Source organism: Zalophus californianus, chromosome 2, assembly GCF_009762305.2.
Source record: "Zalophus californianus isolate mZalCal1 chromosome 2, mZalCal1.pri.v2, whole genome shotgun sequence".
Taxonomy (NCBI): domain Eukaryota; kingdom Metazoa; phylum Chordata; class Mammalia; order Carnivora; family Otariidae; genus Zalophus; species Zalophus californianus.
The window spans coordinates 58,335,167-58,354,068 of NC_045596.1; the positions used below are offsets into that span (position 1 = coordinate 58,335,167).

At 38.0% G+C, this 18,902-nt stretch overlaps 1 protein-coding gene across 5 annotated transcripts in view; it reads right to left on the bottom strand.

Moving 5' to 3' along the window:
* ANKRD17 (ankyrin repeat domain 17) overlaps window positions 1–17,360 on the bottom strand; it is a 158,680-nt gene extending 141,320 nt beyond the window's left edge. For 3 of the 5 annotated variants that reach the window (XM_027597690.2, XM_027597687.2, XM_027597685.2), the window contains exon 1: window positions 16,781–17,360. In XM_027597690.2, the coding sequence (XP_027453491.2) occupies window positions 16,781–17,194 (414 nt within the window). In that variant the 5' untranslated portion in view covers window positions 17,195–17,360. The remainder of the gene's footprint in view (window positions 1–16,780) is intronic. The other 2 variants (XM_027597689.2, XM_027597686.2) reach the window with 1 other exon arrangement.
* Window positions 17,361–18,902: the final 1,542 nt, after the last annotated feature.

Sequence of the window (18,902 nt, forward strand, 5' to 3'; positions counted from 1 at the left end):
GTTGTTTCAAAAGACCACTGACTACATTAAACGAAAAATATGGAAAATTACTTTGTTAACCATAAAACCCTGCAGATGGTAGCTATGTGTCAAAAAGCACAGAAAACTGTTTAGTACAAACAACTAATTTTAGTATGTGGGCCTTAAGGTTATACAAATGCAGCACACATAAAGATGTATATAATGAGCAGATATAATCCAGTCTACTGTTCTATTGTCCAAACATATGAAATAAAGGTAGTAATTCAAAGAGTAGGAAAGGATAGACTGAAATAGCCAATTCAAATGATTAACCATTCAGAAATGTAAGATTAAGTTCCTATCTCCCTCCATAAGCCAATTTAAATTTAAAGGACACGAATTAAGTGTAAAAAACAAGAGGTACAATAGCCAAAGGTGGAATAACAACCCAAACGTACATTGAGGGATGAATAAACAAAATGTGGTATATACATACAAAGGATTATTCAGTCTTTACTAAAAAGGAAGGAAATGTTCCATATGCTACAACATGGATGAACCTTAGGGACATTATGCTAAGTGAAATAAGTCAGTCACAAAAAATGATACTATATGATTCCGTTTATATTAGTCATCTAAAGTAGTCAAATTCATAGAAACAGAAAGTAGAATGCTAGTCACCAGGAGATGAGGAAAGAGGTAAATGGGGAGCTGTTTAAGTTTCTGGGGAGTTTCAGTTTTGCAAAATGAAAAAGTTCTAGAGATCTGTTGCACGACAATGTGAATATACTCAGCACTACTGAACTGTACACTTAAATGGTTAAAATGGTAATTTTTTTTGTTGTGTTGTTTACCAAAATTACATTTTTCTCAATTACGAAAGAATTAAGAGGTATGCATTAAATTACCTAGGCCACTTTTAAAAATTATGAAACTATAAAGAGATCAAATGAAGTGCTTGATCAAACTCCTTTCTAACATCCAAGTGGCAAATATGGCTAAAAATACAACATCAAAGATTAAAATGAAAAAGAATGCATAAAATTGCATCTGTCAAGCACAAATCTTTACAAGACGATATAGGAAGGAAATACAGTTTCTCCCAAGAAATTTAGAAATCTAATATGGAATGGATAATCTCCCAGAAAATATCAATTGAAATGTTAATGACATCAAATCCATCCAACAGTATGTTAAAAGAATATACTAGATCATACTAAATATTCCAAACAGTTTAATATTAGAAAATTTACTATTACAATTCATTATATGAATAGATTGGAGGAGAGAAGAAATACTCATTTCAATAGATGTCAAAAATGCATTTGATAAAAGTTGGTACACATTTCTGATAAAACTTAATGAGCTAAGAGAAAGAGATATATTAAATAGAGGATATTTGCATTATACTTAATAGTGACACAGCAGCACTCCCTAGATAATGACTGCCTCTATTACCACTTTTATTCAGCATTTTGGGAGTGTTCAAAACTGATGCAACAAGAGGAAAAACAAACAAGAGGTAAAAGCACTGAAAAGGTAGAGACAAAAGACAATCATTTGTTGGAGTCAATATGAAAACCCAACAGAATAAACTCACATAATATAAGAATTCAGTTTAGCAGCCATATACACAAGATCAAAATATCAAAATCCATAGGTTCTTACACTCCAACAATAACTAATTACAAAGTGTAATGGAAGAAAAAATACCATGCATGACAGTAATAACTATAAAATAATCTGAAATAAACCCCCAAAATGTGCAAAATCTATATGAAAACTATAAAATTTTATTAAAGACAGATGAAGGGCCTGAAGAAAATAGAGGCATGCCATGTTTCTGGATGGAAATGCTCGGTATTATACATCTATTTCTCCTCAAATTAATCCATATTTCAATCTAATTCCAATTAAAATCTCAATGGGCATATTTTATGGCAGCTTACAAAAACCATCTGACAAGTTAAATGCACAATATCTAAAACTCTTGACAGATCAATGAGGGAGAACTGCCTTCTAAGACATCAAAGCATTCTAACATACTAGGTTGAGCCATATGAAATCACAGAGATGTGAGGACTCTCCATGTACAAAAAGAACAGTATCAAAAGGTCCAACCTAATAACTAAAACTGATGTGGACATAGGAATAAAAAAACAGCTATTATTAATCTGGGAATGTTAAATACTCAAATTTCCCTACTCCCACCACCCACAAATCCCTTTCTAAGTCCACTAAAATATTTAATACTAATAAAGCTTGGTTAAAGGCCAAGAGGGCCTCCTATTTCTTACCCCAGTAGCAGTCACAGGCAGAAAACTGAAAGGGAGGGTGGAGAAGAGAAGAGGTGTAGGGAGGAAAAGTTTCTTTCAACAACTCTGAACAGGAAAGGACACCTAAGCTGGAAACCTAAAAGAGAAGAGACAAAGAACCAGGGGAAGAATATCCTAGAAAGAGAGTAAAAGACCCTAGGTGAGAAAGTCTCCATGCTCTAAGAACAGGCCAGTGGGACTAGAAGATAGTGAATGAACTAAAAAGGATATAAAATGAGGCTAGAATAAGAAGGATCAGCCATATAAAGTCTTACAGGCCAACGTAGTAGTTTGGGTATTATTCTAAGAACAATGAGAAGTCAAATAATGATTTAAATCTCAGAAAGATTGGCCTAGTTGCTGCATGAAGAATGAAATGAAGTGTGAAGAGACAAGAAAGCAAGCTAGGAAATCAAATTAGGAGACTACTATGAAGTCCAAGTAAGATAACAGCCTGGGCTAATGTGATGGTAGCAAAGATGGAGAGAAGTGGGAAGTTTCAAGGTATACTTTGGAAGTCTTATGTCCAGTATCCTTCCCACTCTACCACCTCACCTTTTTGGCAAAAGAAACACTTTCTGGGAAACTATTCCATGAGACTCAGGTGAAAATGACCTCTCCTAGTCTACCTCCTAGAGGGGCAGAAAGACATGACTTACACCTAGACAAAGCATCTTTTTCCTTTTCAATGGCTGGTTCAGGCATGGACACATGACCCAAGCTAGGCCAACAAGATTATTTCAGGAGTCAGGAGTAACTTTTTTTCCTCGTATTGCTAGCCATAAAAACAATGTAATCCTAGAATTATATTGGTGTAAGACATTAATTAACCGCCAATATCCATACTCCCCTTCTTTTAGTAAAACACTTTTCCACAAGTTATATCTGGGTGTGATGGCCATATAGCAAGAGCTGGGTCCTAGTACTGGACATGTAACTAAGTTCTGGTCAGGAAGTGATGTTTGCAATTTCTTGGCCAATTCATTAAAAGGAAGTTATTTGTGGTTGCCTTTCTGTTTCTTATTTCTCATGTGCTGTGCATTAGTTTTTCTAGGGCTCATAAAATACCACAGACTGGGTGGCTTAAACAACAAAAATTTATTTTCTCGCAGTCCTTTAGGCTAGAAGTCCAAGATCAAGGTGTCAGCACATCTGGTTTCTTTGGAGGTCTCCCTCCTTTTCTTATAGATAGTCTTCTTTTTGCTGTGTCCTCACATGACCTTTTCTGTGTGCACGTATTTCTGGTGTCTCTGTGTCCAAATTTCCTCTTCTTATAAAGACACCTGTCAGATTTATGACCTGATTTGACCTTATTCCCTTTTTTAAGACATTACCTCTAAATGCAGTCACGTTCTGAAATACTGGGGGTTAGGGTTTATCATTTTATTTTTTGTATCATGATAAGTGTACTCTTTAATCCCCATTTCCTATTTCACCCATCCCCCCCCCACCTACCTCCCTTCTGGTAACCATTAGTTTGTTCTCTATAGTTCAGAATCTGTTTTTTGGCCTGTCGCTCTCTCCCTTTTTTCCCTTTACTTGTTTTGTTTCTTAAATTCCACATGTAAGTGAGATCATAGGGTATTTGTCTTTCTCTGAATGACTTATTTCGCTTAGATTCCTCTAGCTCTATCCATGTTGTTGCAGATGTCAAGATTTCATTCTTACTTATGGCTGAATAATATTCCAGTGGTGTGTATGTGTGTGTGTGTATGTGTGTGTGTGTATCATATCTTCTTTATCCGTTCATCTACTGAAGGACACTTGGGCTACTTCTACAGTTTGGCTATTGTAAATAATACTGCACTAAACACAGGGGTGCATGTATCCCTTTGGATAGTGTATTTTGTATTTTGGGGGTAAATACCCAGTAGTACAACTACTGGATCGTAGGGTAGCTCTATTTTTAACTTTTTGAGGAAACTCCATACTGTTTTCCACGGTATGCATACCCAGTTTGCATTCCCACCAACAATGGGGGTTAGGGTTTCAACATGAATTTTGGAGGGACACAACTCAGCCCATAACCAAACTGGACTGTGGATGTGATGCTAGTGAGCCAAATTAGACTTTCTAGATGAAGTCAACACCCTAAAGCAAAGCTGTCCAATAAAACTTTGATGATGTATATGTTCTATTATCTGGCACTCTCCAAGATGGTAGCCACTAGCCAGCCACATGTGACTATTTAAATTAATTAAAACTAAATAAAACTAAAAATCTAGACCCTGTCATCCTAGGCATATTTCAAGCACTGAGTAGCCACATGTGGTACACAGCCACCATACTCAACAGCACAGGTTAAGGGATGGTGTAACAAAACAGGAGAACTTGGACTTAGGCGTGACCTGAAGGACTACTCCCAGAGTATCACATAATCTATCTTACTTCAACCACATGTGTTTTGGAGTCATTTTGTTCCAACAACCCATCTTCTATTTTAACCAATACAGTAAATTAGAAGTAGAGTGCTGCCATAACAAATTCCTAAAAACTCTGGTAAGGCTCAGAGGACAGATAGCAAGGAAACATGTCAGGCTGGAAAACTAACCACCTCTGTTATGCAGTACCAAACCATTTAGTAAAACTCTTCCCTGCAATAATGGAGAGGGCACATTACACGACTAACAAGTGTGTATAGCTCTAATAAAAGCAGTTAGAAAAACTCAGAATATTGGTGGGTATTGGCTATTTAAAGAACTGGCAAAAAGATCAGCTCAACCAAGTGTAAGGCAGTTTGTGAACAGAGACAGACCTAAATACAGTGCTACTGAGAGAAGCTCTCTCAGTAGCAAACCCTACCCTGAGTCCAATAAATCGAGGCCTCTCAGATTAGAAAAGGCAGGACTTTTGTGCTCCAAATATAACAAGAGAACTTTGTAGCAAAGAACATGTGAAGAGAGTCCCTTTGTGATGGGTTTTGATGTGTCAACTTGGTTAGGCTAAACTAAGAGGAAGGGAAGGCAAGCAGCCATTTTGTAAATACTTTCTCTCAGGTATTCAAACACTAATCTAGGTGCTGCCGAGGGATCTGTAGATGTAATTAAAGTCCCTAATCAGGGGGCACCTGGGTGGCTCAGATGGTTAAGCGTCTGCCTTCAGCTCAGGATCCCAGGGTCCTGGGATGGAGCCCCATGTCCGGCTCCCAGCTCAGCAGGGAGTCTGCTTCTCCCTCTCCCTCTGCCTCTCCCCCTACTTGTGTTCTGTCTCTCTTTCTCTCTCAAATAAATAAAACCTTAAAAAAAAAAGAAAGAAAGAATTTATTAAAAAAAAAAAAAGTCCCTAATAAGGTGACTTTTAAACTAGGATGATGATCCTTAGTGAGCTCTTCCTGGCAAATGAGACTCCAAATAGCAGCTGAGTCTGTAATTGTTCTCCTTTCCCTGGATCCTCCTCTCCTAACTTCCTAGGGAGAACAGCATCAGCATATGCCCACGGGTTCTAGCCTGCCTGAGATCTTCCCTTCCCAAATGCCTACCTTACAAACTTCAGACTTTAAACTTAGCCAGCTGCCAAAATTGTAATCCAATTCCCTGTAATAAATCTCTTAATACCTACCTCCCTCTCTCTCTCATATATAAATCTCCTATTTGTTCTACTTCTCTGGTTAAACTCTAACTGATATACCATTCAAGCCTATTATTTCAGATGCCCTCAAGGTAGCCCGGTAACACAAGGAAAGAGGAACAGGCCTAGCACAGAGACTAGTAAAGGAATGAGTAGATTTCACAAGTTATGACTAAAAGAGATTTTCTGCTGAAGATAATGTCATATGGTACCGACTTAAAGAAAACAAAATAGAAGTCTATTAAGTTTTTGAAAGAGTTTTACCACCGAACTACATTACTGGCCTATAAAAACCTATGACTGAACCTTAAATAACCCTGCAGCTCCTTAATCTATACCAACTAGCAGGGAGCTATAAAAGTTGTGCAATTCCTAGGGATGTCATATTCTTGAATGCCTACTACTTCAGATGTAGCAAAGGAAAATAACAAACAAGGGAGAATCACCTAAGAACAAAACCAAGGACACACATAATAGTCAAAAGGGCATTCCTCCCATAGAGCAAAATCAAAGTTTAACCAAGGAATTTATAATGTTGCCAAAGCAGAGTCTTCTGATCAGGATTTCAGTATTAATATGGACCAACAACTGCTCTCTACTTCTATTCTTTCCTTCTCCAAAGCAGCATCATTATGATTATCCTATTCCTATTCACCACTGTGCAATGGGTTGGGCAAAAGGAGAGACACATTATTTACTGTTTTATAGATTACTGGCTGAATTAAGAGAAAAAGAAGTATGTAAATATCTGTTGTGTTGAGCTATGTCTAGTAACTGGATGGAACTTTGGAGTGATACTCTTGAGAAAGGAAGAAAAGTATGTTAGAAGAAAGGTTTGTACAAATGTTGGGTGACCAAGAGGTTCATACCAGTACTCAAGAAGAAAGGTTTAAATTGGAAATACACACTTGATAGTCACTAGCATATATATAAATACTCAAGACTAGATAAGATCACCTAAGAAGTGAGACTACACACAAGACCAAAAAGGGCCCAGGACTGAGAAATTATTTAGAGGTACTAAATAATCAAAGAATGTACAGTGAGGGGAGTAGGAGGAAGCAAGAAAACCTACAAAAAGCAGCTAGTAATGTAGAAACAGAAGAGCGTGGTATTACATAAGCAAGAGAATAGCATTTTTTAAGAGGCAAAAATTGGTCAACAAGGTCAAATACTACTAAAAAGAGTAAATAAGAAATGGACACAACAATTAAATATTATATCCAAAAAGATATCTGTGTATCTTTCAAAAACAAAGCACAGCAGTATCAAAAGAAATTTCTAAGAATATTTTCTTAAAATATTGGGGTGAAGGTCTCCAGAAATCAAAAAAAAATAAGTCATTTTACTACACAAAAATAAAAATGTTTCTATATTGTGAAAATATTATAAACAGAGAAGAACAAATAATACTGTGAAGGATTATTATGCATAAATATAAATAGTACCAACAATCACTAAGAAAAAGACAATTCTAATAGAATAATAAGTAAAGTATATAACAGGAAATTTTCAAAAGAAATCCAAATGAAAAATAAAAATTAAAGTTTACTCAATGTCAAGAGTACTCAGGAAAATGAAAACAAAAACAAAACACGATTTTTTAACACATTTTAAAAACTAAGATTGCTCATTTCTAGTAATATTCTTAATACCCTGTTGATAGAAGTAAAACGTGGGAATATTTATTAAATTTAACATGTGCATAACCTCTGGTCCAGCAATTCTTTCCGGGAATCCATTCCAAAGAAATATCTTTATACTCAAAAATAACTGTAAAAGGACGTTCACTTCAGCATTATATATGTAATAGCAATGTACTGAAAACAATCAAAATGTCTACCAACATAGGGGCGCCTGGGTGGCTAAATTGGTTAAGCATCCAAGTCTTGGTTTTGGCTCAGGTCATGATCTCACTCAGGACTGTGAGATCAAGCCCCACATCCGGCTCCAAGTCTGCTTGAGATTCCCTCCCTCCCTCTCCCTCTGCCCCTCCCCGTGCAAGTGCACATGCTATCTCTCTTTCTAAAATAAATAAATCTTTAAGAAAATGTCTACCAGTATAAAAGAGCAAATAAATTATGAACATTCATACTATGGAACATTCATAAGTAAATAAGAACAATGAGGCAAAACCTAATGTACGCTGTCAGACACACATATCCCCTTCTCCACCCCATACTCATTCATTCAGTCCCACCAAGAAAGAAACTAGAATGTTTGATATATACCAAAATGTTAGCAACATTTACTTTGAGAAAGAGTAAGATAAAAACCTTTATGTATAAGATTTTTTTTAAAGTATGAATGCATTCCTTAGTTTTTATAGTTAAATAAGTATGTAACCATCACCCCAAGACTTAGCTCTTCAACTGATGTATTTTAAGTATGCTCATCAATGAAGCTTTTCGCAGACAAAATGTGTTAAGTGATACCTTTGTTCTCTGTGACAGATAATTTGATTAACATACACCAGGGGAAAAAAAGAAAAAATTTTCAAATAAGGATTAATTCTGGAGGGTAAAATTATAGGCAATTTTTGTATTCTTCTTTAGATCTTTTTGATTTTGTCACATTTTCTACAAATATGTATATATTTAATTAATAATGTTTAACTATAGAAATACTATATTTAAAATCTAATTTGGAAGATATTTAACATTGTACTCTACACTACTATAACTCAATTTCTCATATTTTAACATATTTGTACCTACATTAACCACAAGTATACCTTTATAACCCCTATTCTCACTACAAAATCTTCAGGATAAAATTAGAATGGATGAGTCTTTGGTGTCATTTAATTGTTAAGGATATTCTAGAAAAATAGCACATACAGACATCATCTTTAAAAAAAAAATCAGAACATAATACCACAAATTAGTGAGTATTACAAGAGGCACTCATAAAAGTTGTAAAGTCTACCCAACTTATATTCAAAAACAGAAATAAAACAATCCCTATAATGAAACCAATTCTAAAGGAACAGTTACACTGAAAACACAGATTCCCAAATAAATTAATTACACAGGACTAAAACCATCTTCACAGTTTTAAATTATTAATTTTATCTCAACATGACTTAAATTTTATGGAACTAGGAATAATGTCTCTTTCTTTTTTTTTTTTTTAGATTTTACTTATTTGACAGAGAGACACAGTGAGAGAGGGAACACAAGCAGGGGGAGTGGGAGAGGGAGGAGCAGGCTTCCCACAGAGCAGGGAGCCCGATGCGGGGCTTGATCCCAGGATCCTGGGATCATGGCCTGAGCTGAAGGCAGACACTTAACAACTGAGCCACCCAGGTGCCCCAATGTTTCAGTTTCTTCAAATTCCTCATAATCCCTGATTTTGCTAGGTCTCAATAATGCCTTTTAAATTTATTTAGCAAAGTATAGCGATATTTTCTAAAAACCATAAAAAAAAAATTCCATCACTCTAATTTTTCATGTATGTAAATTTAAGTTTTACTAACCTACAAGGTGAATAAAATCATTTAACTCAACATATACAGGTATTATTTTAAATATAGTTAACTTTTTAACATTCACTGAGAGGGAAATGGTTGAGATTACTATATACTGAAAACAGCCACACATAGGAGAGACTCAATAAATGTTTGTCAGGTAAAAAAAAATTAACTCCTATACCACATCTTGAACTAGTAAGAACTGTACTAGAGCCCTTATAACAGGACTATTTCTGTTATTAAATTCAAATAAAAAATAAGAGGGAAACTGCATAGAGAAGGTAAGAGACAATAATGAGGTCAAAGACCGAACTGGAAATAGAGCTGGTATAACACAAAGAATTCCTTTTCTTCTCAGGTCTCAGATTTAGGGTGATAGGAAAGAGGGAAAGGAAAATAGAACTGTATGTTAATGTTTATTTATCTGAAATTCAAAACTGATGAAACTAGTTTTTCTACAGATCTGAGATATTTCTCAAAGGTTCTTTAATTAAAAGACGATTCAAGAGAAAAAACCCAGACCACAAATTAATTTCAGGACAGGCTATTTCTTCACTTTTTTTTTCCTGTTCTGTTCCTTTCTTTTTGGGGAGTATGGGAGGAATGAAAAAAAAAAGATTAAATGAAACTCAATGATAGCTCAGGAGGGGAATATGTCCGGCTGGAGATGCAAACGTACAGACTAGTTTCATATATTTGTCATGTCTGGTGTGTACTTTCAAATAATCTCAAGAAATAAGAAATAAGGAATTTACTTATTTTCAAATTTGAAATAACATTATCTAACACACATTTTTCTCCATGACTCAAGTTTGAGTAACTGATTAATCTGAACATTAAGTAACAAGCAATAAGAATATAATTAACTATAATCTGCAGTTTTCCTTGATCATGGATTCCATCCCTAACCCTCCAATCATTTCTTAACTATCCCACTCTAGAACTTGCTTAGTTTTAGTCATCATTTTCATGGTACAGCAGGCAGAAATATACATAATCTATTTTGTGCAGATGTATCAAAGAATTATTTAACTTACGATTCTCCAATACCTTATTTCATCGTGTTCAACACCATACTGAAAAACTATGCTTTGTTTCAGATCATTTGCCCAAAAAAAGCACATTTTTTACCCATGACTCATAAAAACCTATTTAACATTTTTAATCTATTCTCAACAATCTTATTTCATTAAACACAATTCACTCTGACCTATCTGTACACCTTGAGAAGGATTTCATCATATTGTCAAAATTGTTTATAAACATACTAAATAATATTGGGTGCAAACGGAATTCCTAAAGTACTATGAACTTTACACTTTTTGGTAACTGACCCTCTTTTATGTCTAGTCTCACCCAGAAGTAAACCTAAGTCAACTCTTTTAAAAGATCAAGGTAATGTTTATGAGTTTTATAAAATAACAGAAGGCAATCTGCATTGTGTTTTCAATCAGGTCTATATTAATGTCAAGTTTCAAAGCATTTTTGGGAAAAATAAAATCCAACATGTCTCTTTTCAATAATTAAAACCTAAATTATAAATCATGATAAAATGATAGGTATATCATTCCACAATTCCACTTCCCCTCATGACTGGAAAAGATATCTTTAAAGACAAAAATATATACACATTAAGAAGTTAAACACCATACGTGAGGAAGGATGTTTTGATTCTGTGTGGCAAGTGGATAGGTTTGACTACCTGACAGGTAAGGTTCCAGGGACCAGAGGGTATTCATATTTACCCTTCACCTTCAATTTCCTAATAATTTTTTTCCAAAAGGTGAAAGTTGAAGGAAGTTAGTCAGATTGAGCATAGATTACCATGGATGTTGGTGCCCTCTATTGGTCCTAACAAAAACATAAGTGGTATCAACAGGCGCTACCTCACATACTACTCTGAAGTGGAATTTTTTTCATCTACGGTCAAGTATGTAAAAATTATATGGAAATTCATTACATGTACATTTCCTAACTCACTAAATCATCTTTATAAGAATGCAGAGTAAACTACTGCTATAAATGCAAATATGCTGCCTCAAAGACCTAAAAACTGAACTTCTAGTCAACCAGACTTCTAGTCAACCAGATGGTATAACTGGACACCAGTAGAAGCAGTCTAGTAAATAGTCTCGCAACTTTCAGGGAATCAAAATGTATTCCTCTGATGATTCCAAATATTTCCAGAGTAAGTGGTTAAAGAAGAAATATTTTTTCATTTATTACTTATTTATTTTTACTTCAGAGATCTGACTTCATGAAAGCCTAGCAGAGGTTAAGACACTAGGACTTATATAACATACATGGTACAGTGCAGGAGGAGATATAAAGATGTGTAAGGCAAGGTTTCATCTTCATCTTCATCACATCTTCAGATCTGATAGTCCATAGCAGACTAGATGAAAGCTGCTTCACTAATTAAACAGTTAAAAGGCAAAATATGAGGATTTAAGACAAGAGTAAGCATAGAGCTAGTTTACCAGAAAGGACAAGTTAAGTCTTAGACTTCACAACACATATAGACCTAGGTGTGTTTACATTTTAAAAACATAGGAAACTTACTTATTCAGTGCCTACTGTGTGTCAAGTCTAAAATAATGGTTAAGAGCATGGACTAGAGCTTAGAGTCAGATATGATCCATCACTTACTAGCTTTGTGATCTTGGACAAGTTACTTAACCTCTCTGCACCAATGTGTTACTACATTACCTTGGTTACAAGTAGTTTCCCAATTCTAAACAATGCACATAAATGCCTGCCTGATTCCCCACTACTACTGCAGTGAGAATGTTTCAAAATAACAAGGTGGGAGGGAGGAAGGAGGCAGTCACAGATCTCTCTGAGAATCTTAAAGTTTTGCACACACCCTATGGGGGTAGGGGAGAAAGAATAAAACACTTTATAAGCACCTTCAACAAAATCTTGGGTTTAATTTCAGATATTCACAGCCTATCTAGATCCCAAGTTAACAACTCAAGTATATTTCTATACTTCTGAAACTCACCCATTTTATTTAGGATCTATGTTTAACCATTTACTCTCACTATCATACCTCCCAAAACCTGTATTTAATCATTGCTTCATTTTAAAATCAATGTGTCTTAAAATAGTTTTGCTCACCCTTACTTACCCAGTACAACAAAATGTCCAGCATATACTAGGAACTCTAAACATGTGAATAATGAAACAAATATGAGAACACCTACTTCATAGGGATATGGTGAAAATAACATGAGAATACATGATACCTGTATTATCTTATTTAATTCTCATACCAATGATATACAATAGAATCTACGTTATCACCATTTACATAAGAGGAGACTGAGGTGCAGAGAGGTTAAGTAACTTGTCCAAGATCACAAAGCTAGTAAGTGATGGATCATATCTGACTCTAAGCTCTAGTCCATGCTCTTAACCATTATTTTAGACTTGACACACAGTAGGCACTGAATAAGTAAGTTTCCTATGTTTTTAAAATGTAAACATACCTAGGATGCTTAAGGTATTTATCAGGCATTCAACAATCAATATATATTGGCTTAACCGGCTTTCCCCGTTAATACCTATGGAAGAGGACCCCTATTGAACAGGACTGTCACTAAGAGAAGTAATTAGTAACTGAAAGATATTGAAATACAAACTTCAGCTATTTGGCAGCCCTGGATCCAAGAAGGGAGAAACTCTATTCCTTCTCTTGGTTTCCTAAATGAATTCTGGATTCTCCTAAGTACTAGTTATTCACTGAAAATTTTTTTTATCAAGTACTGTGCTTAAGCAGACTAGGAGACAAGATAATTATGACAGAACTATTCAAAGAGCTTAACATCTAGTTTACAAATACTGCTTTATCAATTAAGAGATGAAACTGAGGACCAAGAAAGCTGCTCTGGACTCATCTGGGATTCTACCATTATAACAAAGGAACCTAGATGGCATTTTTCCATTAAAAAACAACAACAAAAATATTTAGAAGTGAATTTAAGGGAACAAAATCTACTGAAATAATTTTTCTTTCTCTCTCATTCTCAACCCTACCTCTTCCATGTCTACAAACAGATTCTCCCTGGCCTTGCAAATCCTTTCAAAACTAAGTCAGTACTAATTTATTCACTGGCTCCCCTTGTCTAAAATTTCACCACTAGGTTTGTCTCTTAAATTTAAAGCCTCAAGTTACCTACCAAAAAAATAGCTGGAATTCTGAAAAACTCCTACTGTCTTTACATTTTATTCATCTTTAATAAAAGTTACTTTTGAACACGAATCCTACCTTTAATAGCACATTTTTCCCCTTTGAATTCTGCATTAGCAAACACTGATACCATCCAATTACATTTCAAAATGCATTCAATAGAATGCATGTTTCTTCTGAAATGAAGTATCAACTCATGCAATGTTAACATTTTTTTCTTTTAATATTCAAGTAAGCAATTTAGTCACGAATTTGAAAAGAAATGCATTACAATTTTATGTTAGGAAATACATTTCTGTGTATTTTCCATATTAGTCACCCACTGAAAGCCAAGGCAATTACACATTTTTCATTCTGATCTAAGATTTTTGAGTCAAATGGGAGGGGGGAGAGTAGGAGAGGGAAAAGGAGAGCTCTTGGTCTTATACTTTTGTTTCCAGGTACAGCCAAAGTTACATTAATTATCTAAAACATGATTATCCTATTCTGACATTGAAGAGAAAAATCCAATTCTCAATAAGCTACTCCAACATTTAGTAAGAATTAGATGCTTGTTCTTCAAGATTCAAATAAGGCTCTTATTTAAATTAAATCTCCTTTCCTTCTAACTTTTCCTCTTTCAGCAGATATAGAGAATATCCAGCTAACGTTTCTTCATAGCAAATGTATATATTTTTGCTAAATTATCCTTCAATTTTTCAGGTTAAGTACCTGAAACCACAAGTATATACAGAAACTATAACCTTTCATATTCCTTTTTAACCTTTTGATGACTTTTATTAGAAGGATAATCTCAAGGATCATGTTATCCACATTTTTCATTGTGTAGCCAATAACAGAATGAATTAGAAAACGTACTTAAATACAATGAGTATTAACCACAAGATTTCCTAGCTCTAGAAAGTTAAAACTTCTGCTGACATGTCAATAAAATGATAATGAAATGACAAACACTGCACAACTCCTCCATTTAGCTTATAGTGTACAGTGACTGAAGTTTATTTACTTCTTTATTTTGGTCAAGGATAGAGGCAGGTGCGGAGACATACTGTACTCCTTTCTGCCTGCTCATTCCTCGTCATGTACCTATATAGATTTATTTTTAATGGCTGCACTTTCTTACACTTATTTCTCCTGACTCATCTTCACAATTGACAAACCCATTGTTTACAGACCTGTGCACAAAACAAAATAAAGCATACTAAAAACAAAGAAACTCCCCTAGCTGATGAAAATGAACATATATCATTCCCATCTTCTGAGGAAAATAAACCCGACTCAGAAAATTAACACACCTATAAACTTACTAAAAGTTTTGCTTCTTAGGCCAAATTCCAATGAACAAAACTACCTAGGTATGTGAAGTTTACAGTATAATAGTCCAGTAAGTACTGCACTCAACTTGATACCATGTTCCAAACCAGAGCTTGATATTTTGTGGGAGAATTTAAAATCTTAATAAAATATTGGCATTTTGCCCACAGCTGCATGATTGTGTTACCTTGCAATTTACTGCCTAATTTTTCAAAGATGTCAGGCAGGGAAATAGCTGTCATAAAAAGTGTACTGGTCTGAACCATTAGAAAACTTTGATTTCTACTTCTGCTACTATTCACCACAGTTTCCTCTAAGCCTTGTTTTCCTCATTTTTAAAATAAAAGGGCTGAACTGGATTACTTCTAAAATGTTTCTCATCTCTGCAAAGAATCATACAAATGAAAGATTCTCACTACCATAATAGATTTTATTGGAAATAAGAATCCCATCACATCCTCCTCTTCATTGTTTCAAATGCAGCCCAAGCAACACCGTATACGGAAAGGTCCAACTAAAATCAATACAAAATCTATCAACACAAACCTATTCTCAGAATTCAATCGGATAATGGAATAGCAGGAGTGTCCATCTTTTTGGTATACATACTTGAACTATTACATCTCTACCTATATAACTTCATCCAATCTGAGGTAAAAGAGAATCTGGTCTTCCAATAGACAAGTCTCAAACTCTTTAAAAGGTATTTCTCTATTTGAACAGAACTCAAGATCCAATAATACAATTTTCAAAAAATAAGCCTTGCACCCAGATAAACTCTGTGGAAGAGAATAAATGGCAAGTGGTACTTCTAGATAATTGAGTTGTTCTCTTACAACAAGATTTAAAATCAGCTTTTAAAGCTGTTTTCCTTCTGCTGCCTTAAGTTACAACTTCATTCTCTGAATCAATATTTTCTAGCCTCCGTTTCAGGGAGTGGACAAGAGAGTTACAAAAGAGCTGATAATAAGGCTAACTCTTAGGTTTTTCTGTCAGTATGGTATGTTTTACTGAGCTTTTGGGTTATATGTGGCCTTTGAATAATAAGGTCCTGCAACGCCGCCTGTCTGTGGACCCAGGAAAAATTATAAACAGTTATGAAACCAGATCACTAGGACAAACCAAGAGGCCTTCCTATTCCAACTCACCACAACCAAGGCTGGCTTCAAAGCACTCTTCAGCTGTCCCATATTATCTGGAAAACGACACAGCCTGGCTTAATTTTTCCTCACTAAGGAAGCATCTGAAGATGTATATATATGTACATGTAAGAGTCAGATATACTTTTCAGCCACTGAGTTATATATAAATGTATATGGATCTAAGATTAGTTCATCCAAAATCCCTGAGAGATCAAAGAACTAAAGGCTACTTCAGTAGCCACAATAATTATGAAAAAAAAAAAAAAACCTGCAAACAATATGGAAAAGTACAGCTTCTCACGTGTCTCTCACATACACAAATACTTAGCTCTGAGTCCATTACAACCCTACCTCCCCTCAAAACTGCTCCCTACCACTTCACAAGTGGGAGAAATTTACCAACCTCCTAGTCATTCCCCAAGAGACTCAGCTACCTATTATCTTATGCCTCCCGCTTTGGTCCCGCCCCCGCCCCAGGAATAACATGGCCCTACTGACCCCAGTCAGACCCCGCCGGGTGTGCAAAGAGGGAATCTAACCAATTCCCTCCATCCTTAACCGTGTGAACCATCCCAGGATAACCTGCTGTTCACCAACTCAGGGCTCTGTGGTCCTCCCACCCCCACGTGTCAGCTACCCTCCCCCACATCCCCACACCTCACGATTTAGGCCGGGGAAAGAAAGAGGGCAGTGGAAAGGCTGGCCGCTAAGATAGATCAACCCACAGGAATCTGTCCCACCGCAAGTCCCCTCCCACCTTCGGCCCCTACCCTTTACGGTCCCTTCCTCCCTCCTTCCTTTGAAACCAGGCCCTTGCCTCAGAAACCTCCTCTTCCTCGTCGTCGTCGTCCTCTTCTTCCTCGCTGTTGTTGCTGCTGGTGCCGCCGCCGCCTCCGCCGCCGCCGCCGCCGCCTCCACCGCCGCCGCTGTTGTCGCTGTCGCTGCTGCTTTCGCTGCTGCTGGGGGGTCGGCAAGTCCGGTTACGCTTGGCCTTGTGGTGTTGCTGCTGCGGCGGCTTCTTCTTCAGGAGTAGGTCGCAGACTCGCACCATCCCACAAGGAGAAGAGGCCGAGCGAGCCCCGCTGCCGCCGCCGCTGCCGACCTCCGCCGCCGCCGCCGCCGCCGCCGCCGCCGCCGCGGGGGGGCCCGCCACGGCCGCCACCGCCGGGGGGCTCCCTTCTCCCTCCGCCGCCGCCGCCGCCGCCGCCACCGGAACCGTCGCCTTCTCCATCCCCAGGGAAAGAGGGAGGGCGCGGACGGGGGAGGGGCGTGGGGGCTACGCTCTACCGCGACTTCGGCCGCACCGGGGCCGACACAGCGCTCGGTGCCGCCTCCGCCGCCACCGCCTCGGTCACCTCTACTGCCGCCGCCGCCGCCGCCGCTCCGCCAGCTCTCACCTCGTCTCGCGATACTAAGGGCGGGGAGCCTGACGATGGGAGGGAGGGAGAGGGAGGGAGTGTGAGGGAGCAAAGGGGGGGGGGGTGAGGCGTAAGGAGAGACCCGGGAGTCGGGAGACCCTGAGGAGGGGAGACCACGGAGAGGCGAGGGAAGTGTGCCTAGGGCGACCTCCGATGGGGGGACGGCGGGGGCAGAAGAGGCCCGCGGTTACTGTCGTAGCGCCGGCGAGCGCCCGGATTTCTTCTTTTTGCTCGCTATTTCCCCCACACATACAGCCCTTCAGACCTCCCTTCTTCCTTCCTCGCTTGTGACTAGAACGCAGCCGCAGGCGGAAGTGCGGGTGACGCCATCAGCCGTCGCCAGAGCGGTGGCGCGCGGGTGGCCGAAAGACGAAAGTGAGATTTCGAGGGCCGGGTTCCGGACCCCGGCGGGCGGGCGGTGCTGCGGTGCGTGCGGCGGGCGGGCAGCCTGGAGAAGAGCGCCCGGGGTCGGGTGGGAAGCCGGTGAGGAAGCGCGCTCCTGACACTTTGTTAGCGGGAGGCCAGAACCGCCAGATCCGGGAGGTGGGGCCTCTTTCTGGACTGTCGTGTGTAGTTTTATTCCTGGCCATTTTTTCCACCGCCAAATCGTGGTTAGGGCTTTGGATCTTTGAGAGATGGCGTCGTGTAAGGGAAAGAGCCCTCTTTGCCTAAGTTTAAGTGTTGAGTTACAGACTTCCTGAGCCTGAGTTTACAGTTGTGTGATACGGAGTTTGATTAGGTGATGGCTGAGATTACCACAACTTTGAAGTTTCCAAAGGGGAGAAGATAGGAGAAGGAAGCAGGATCTGTGCCAGAGTTTGCAGACTATTCACGGAATGACCTTGATTTAGTTCTTCCAACCCTCACCGACTCAGTTTTTATCTGTGGAGTGAGCATTATAAATAATCATCCTTGTCGGTGCATCTCTCGGAAGGAATATGGTGAAGGGGGTTTTGAATTCATTTGTAGATGTATGAAGGACTTCCAGGACTTTTGAAATAATAGCGTAGCTTATTGAACTCAGAATTATCCCTTTCTGGTCCAATAAGAGTACAGTGGCATAAGGAAATGAAAATATCAAAGGCAGATGTACTGGCACAGGATAAAAAGTATGTCTCAGCTGACATAGTTGCCATTTTAAGACTGCTAAGTTTAATTGAGTGTGCCTGAATTTTTTTTAGCGTTTTTTTTTCTTTTTAGCATTGGCATACCATATGAAATGTGGGCAGTTGCCAGTACTCTACAGAGTACTATGGCAGAATTGGCAATGACTGAATCAATTCATTCAAACAAAAATTCATCATGTTCCTACTGTGTGCATAGTTTTTGAAATCAAAGTCTCTGCTTCCAGGGGCTGTTTGGTATGATAAGTGCTATAGTAAATATACATACTAAGCTAACTATCTGCCTGTTCCTCTCCTACAGTGGTTGCTGAGTTCCTGTGCAGAACATTACACTACATTGTGCATCATACCACTGCAGATTTAGGTTCTAGAATCTGAGCTGTATATCCAGCGGCAC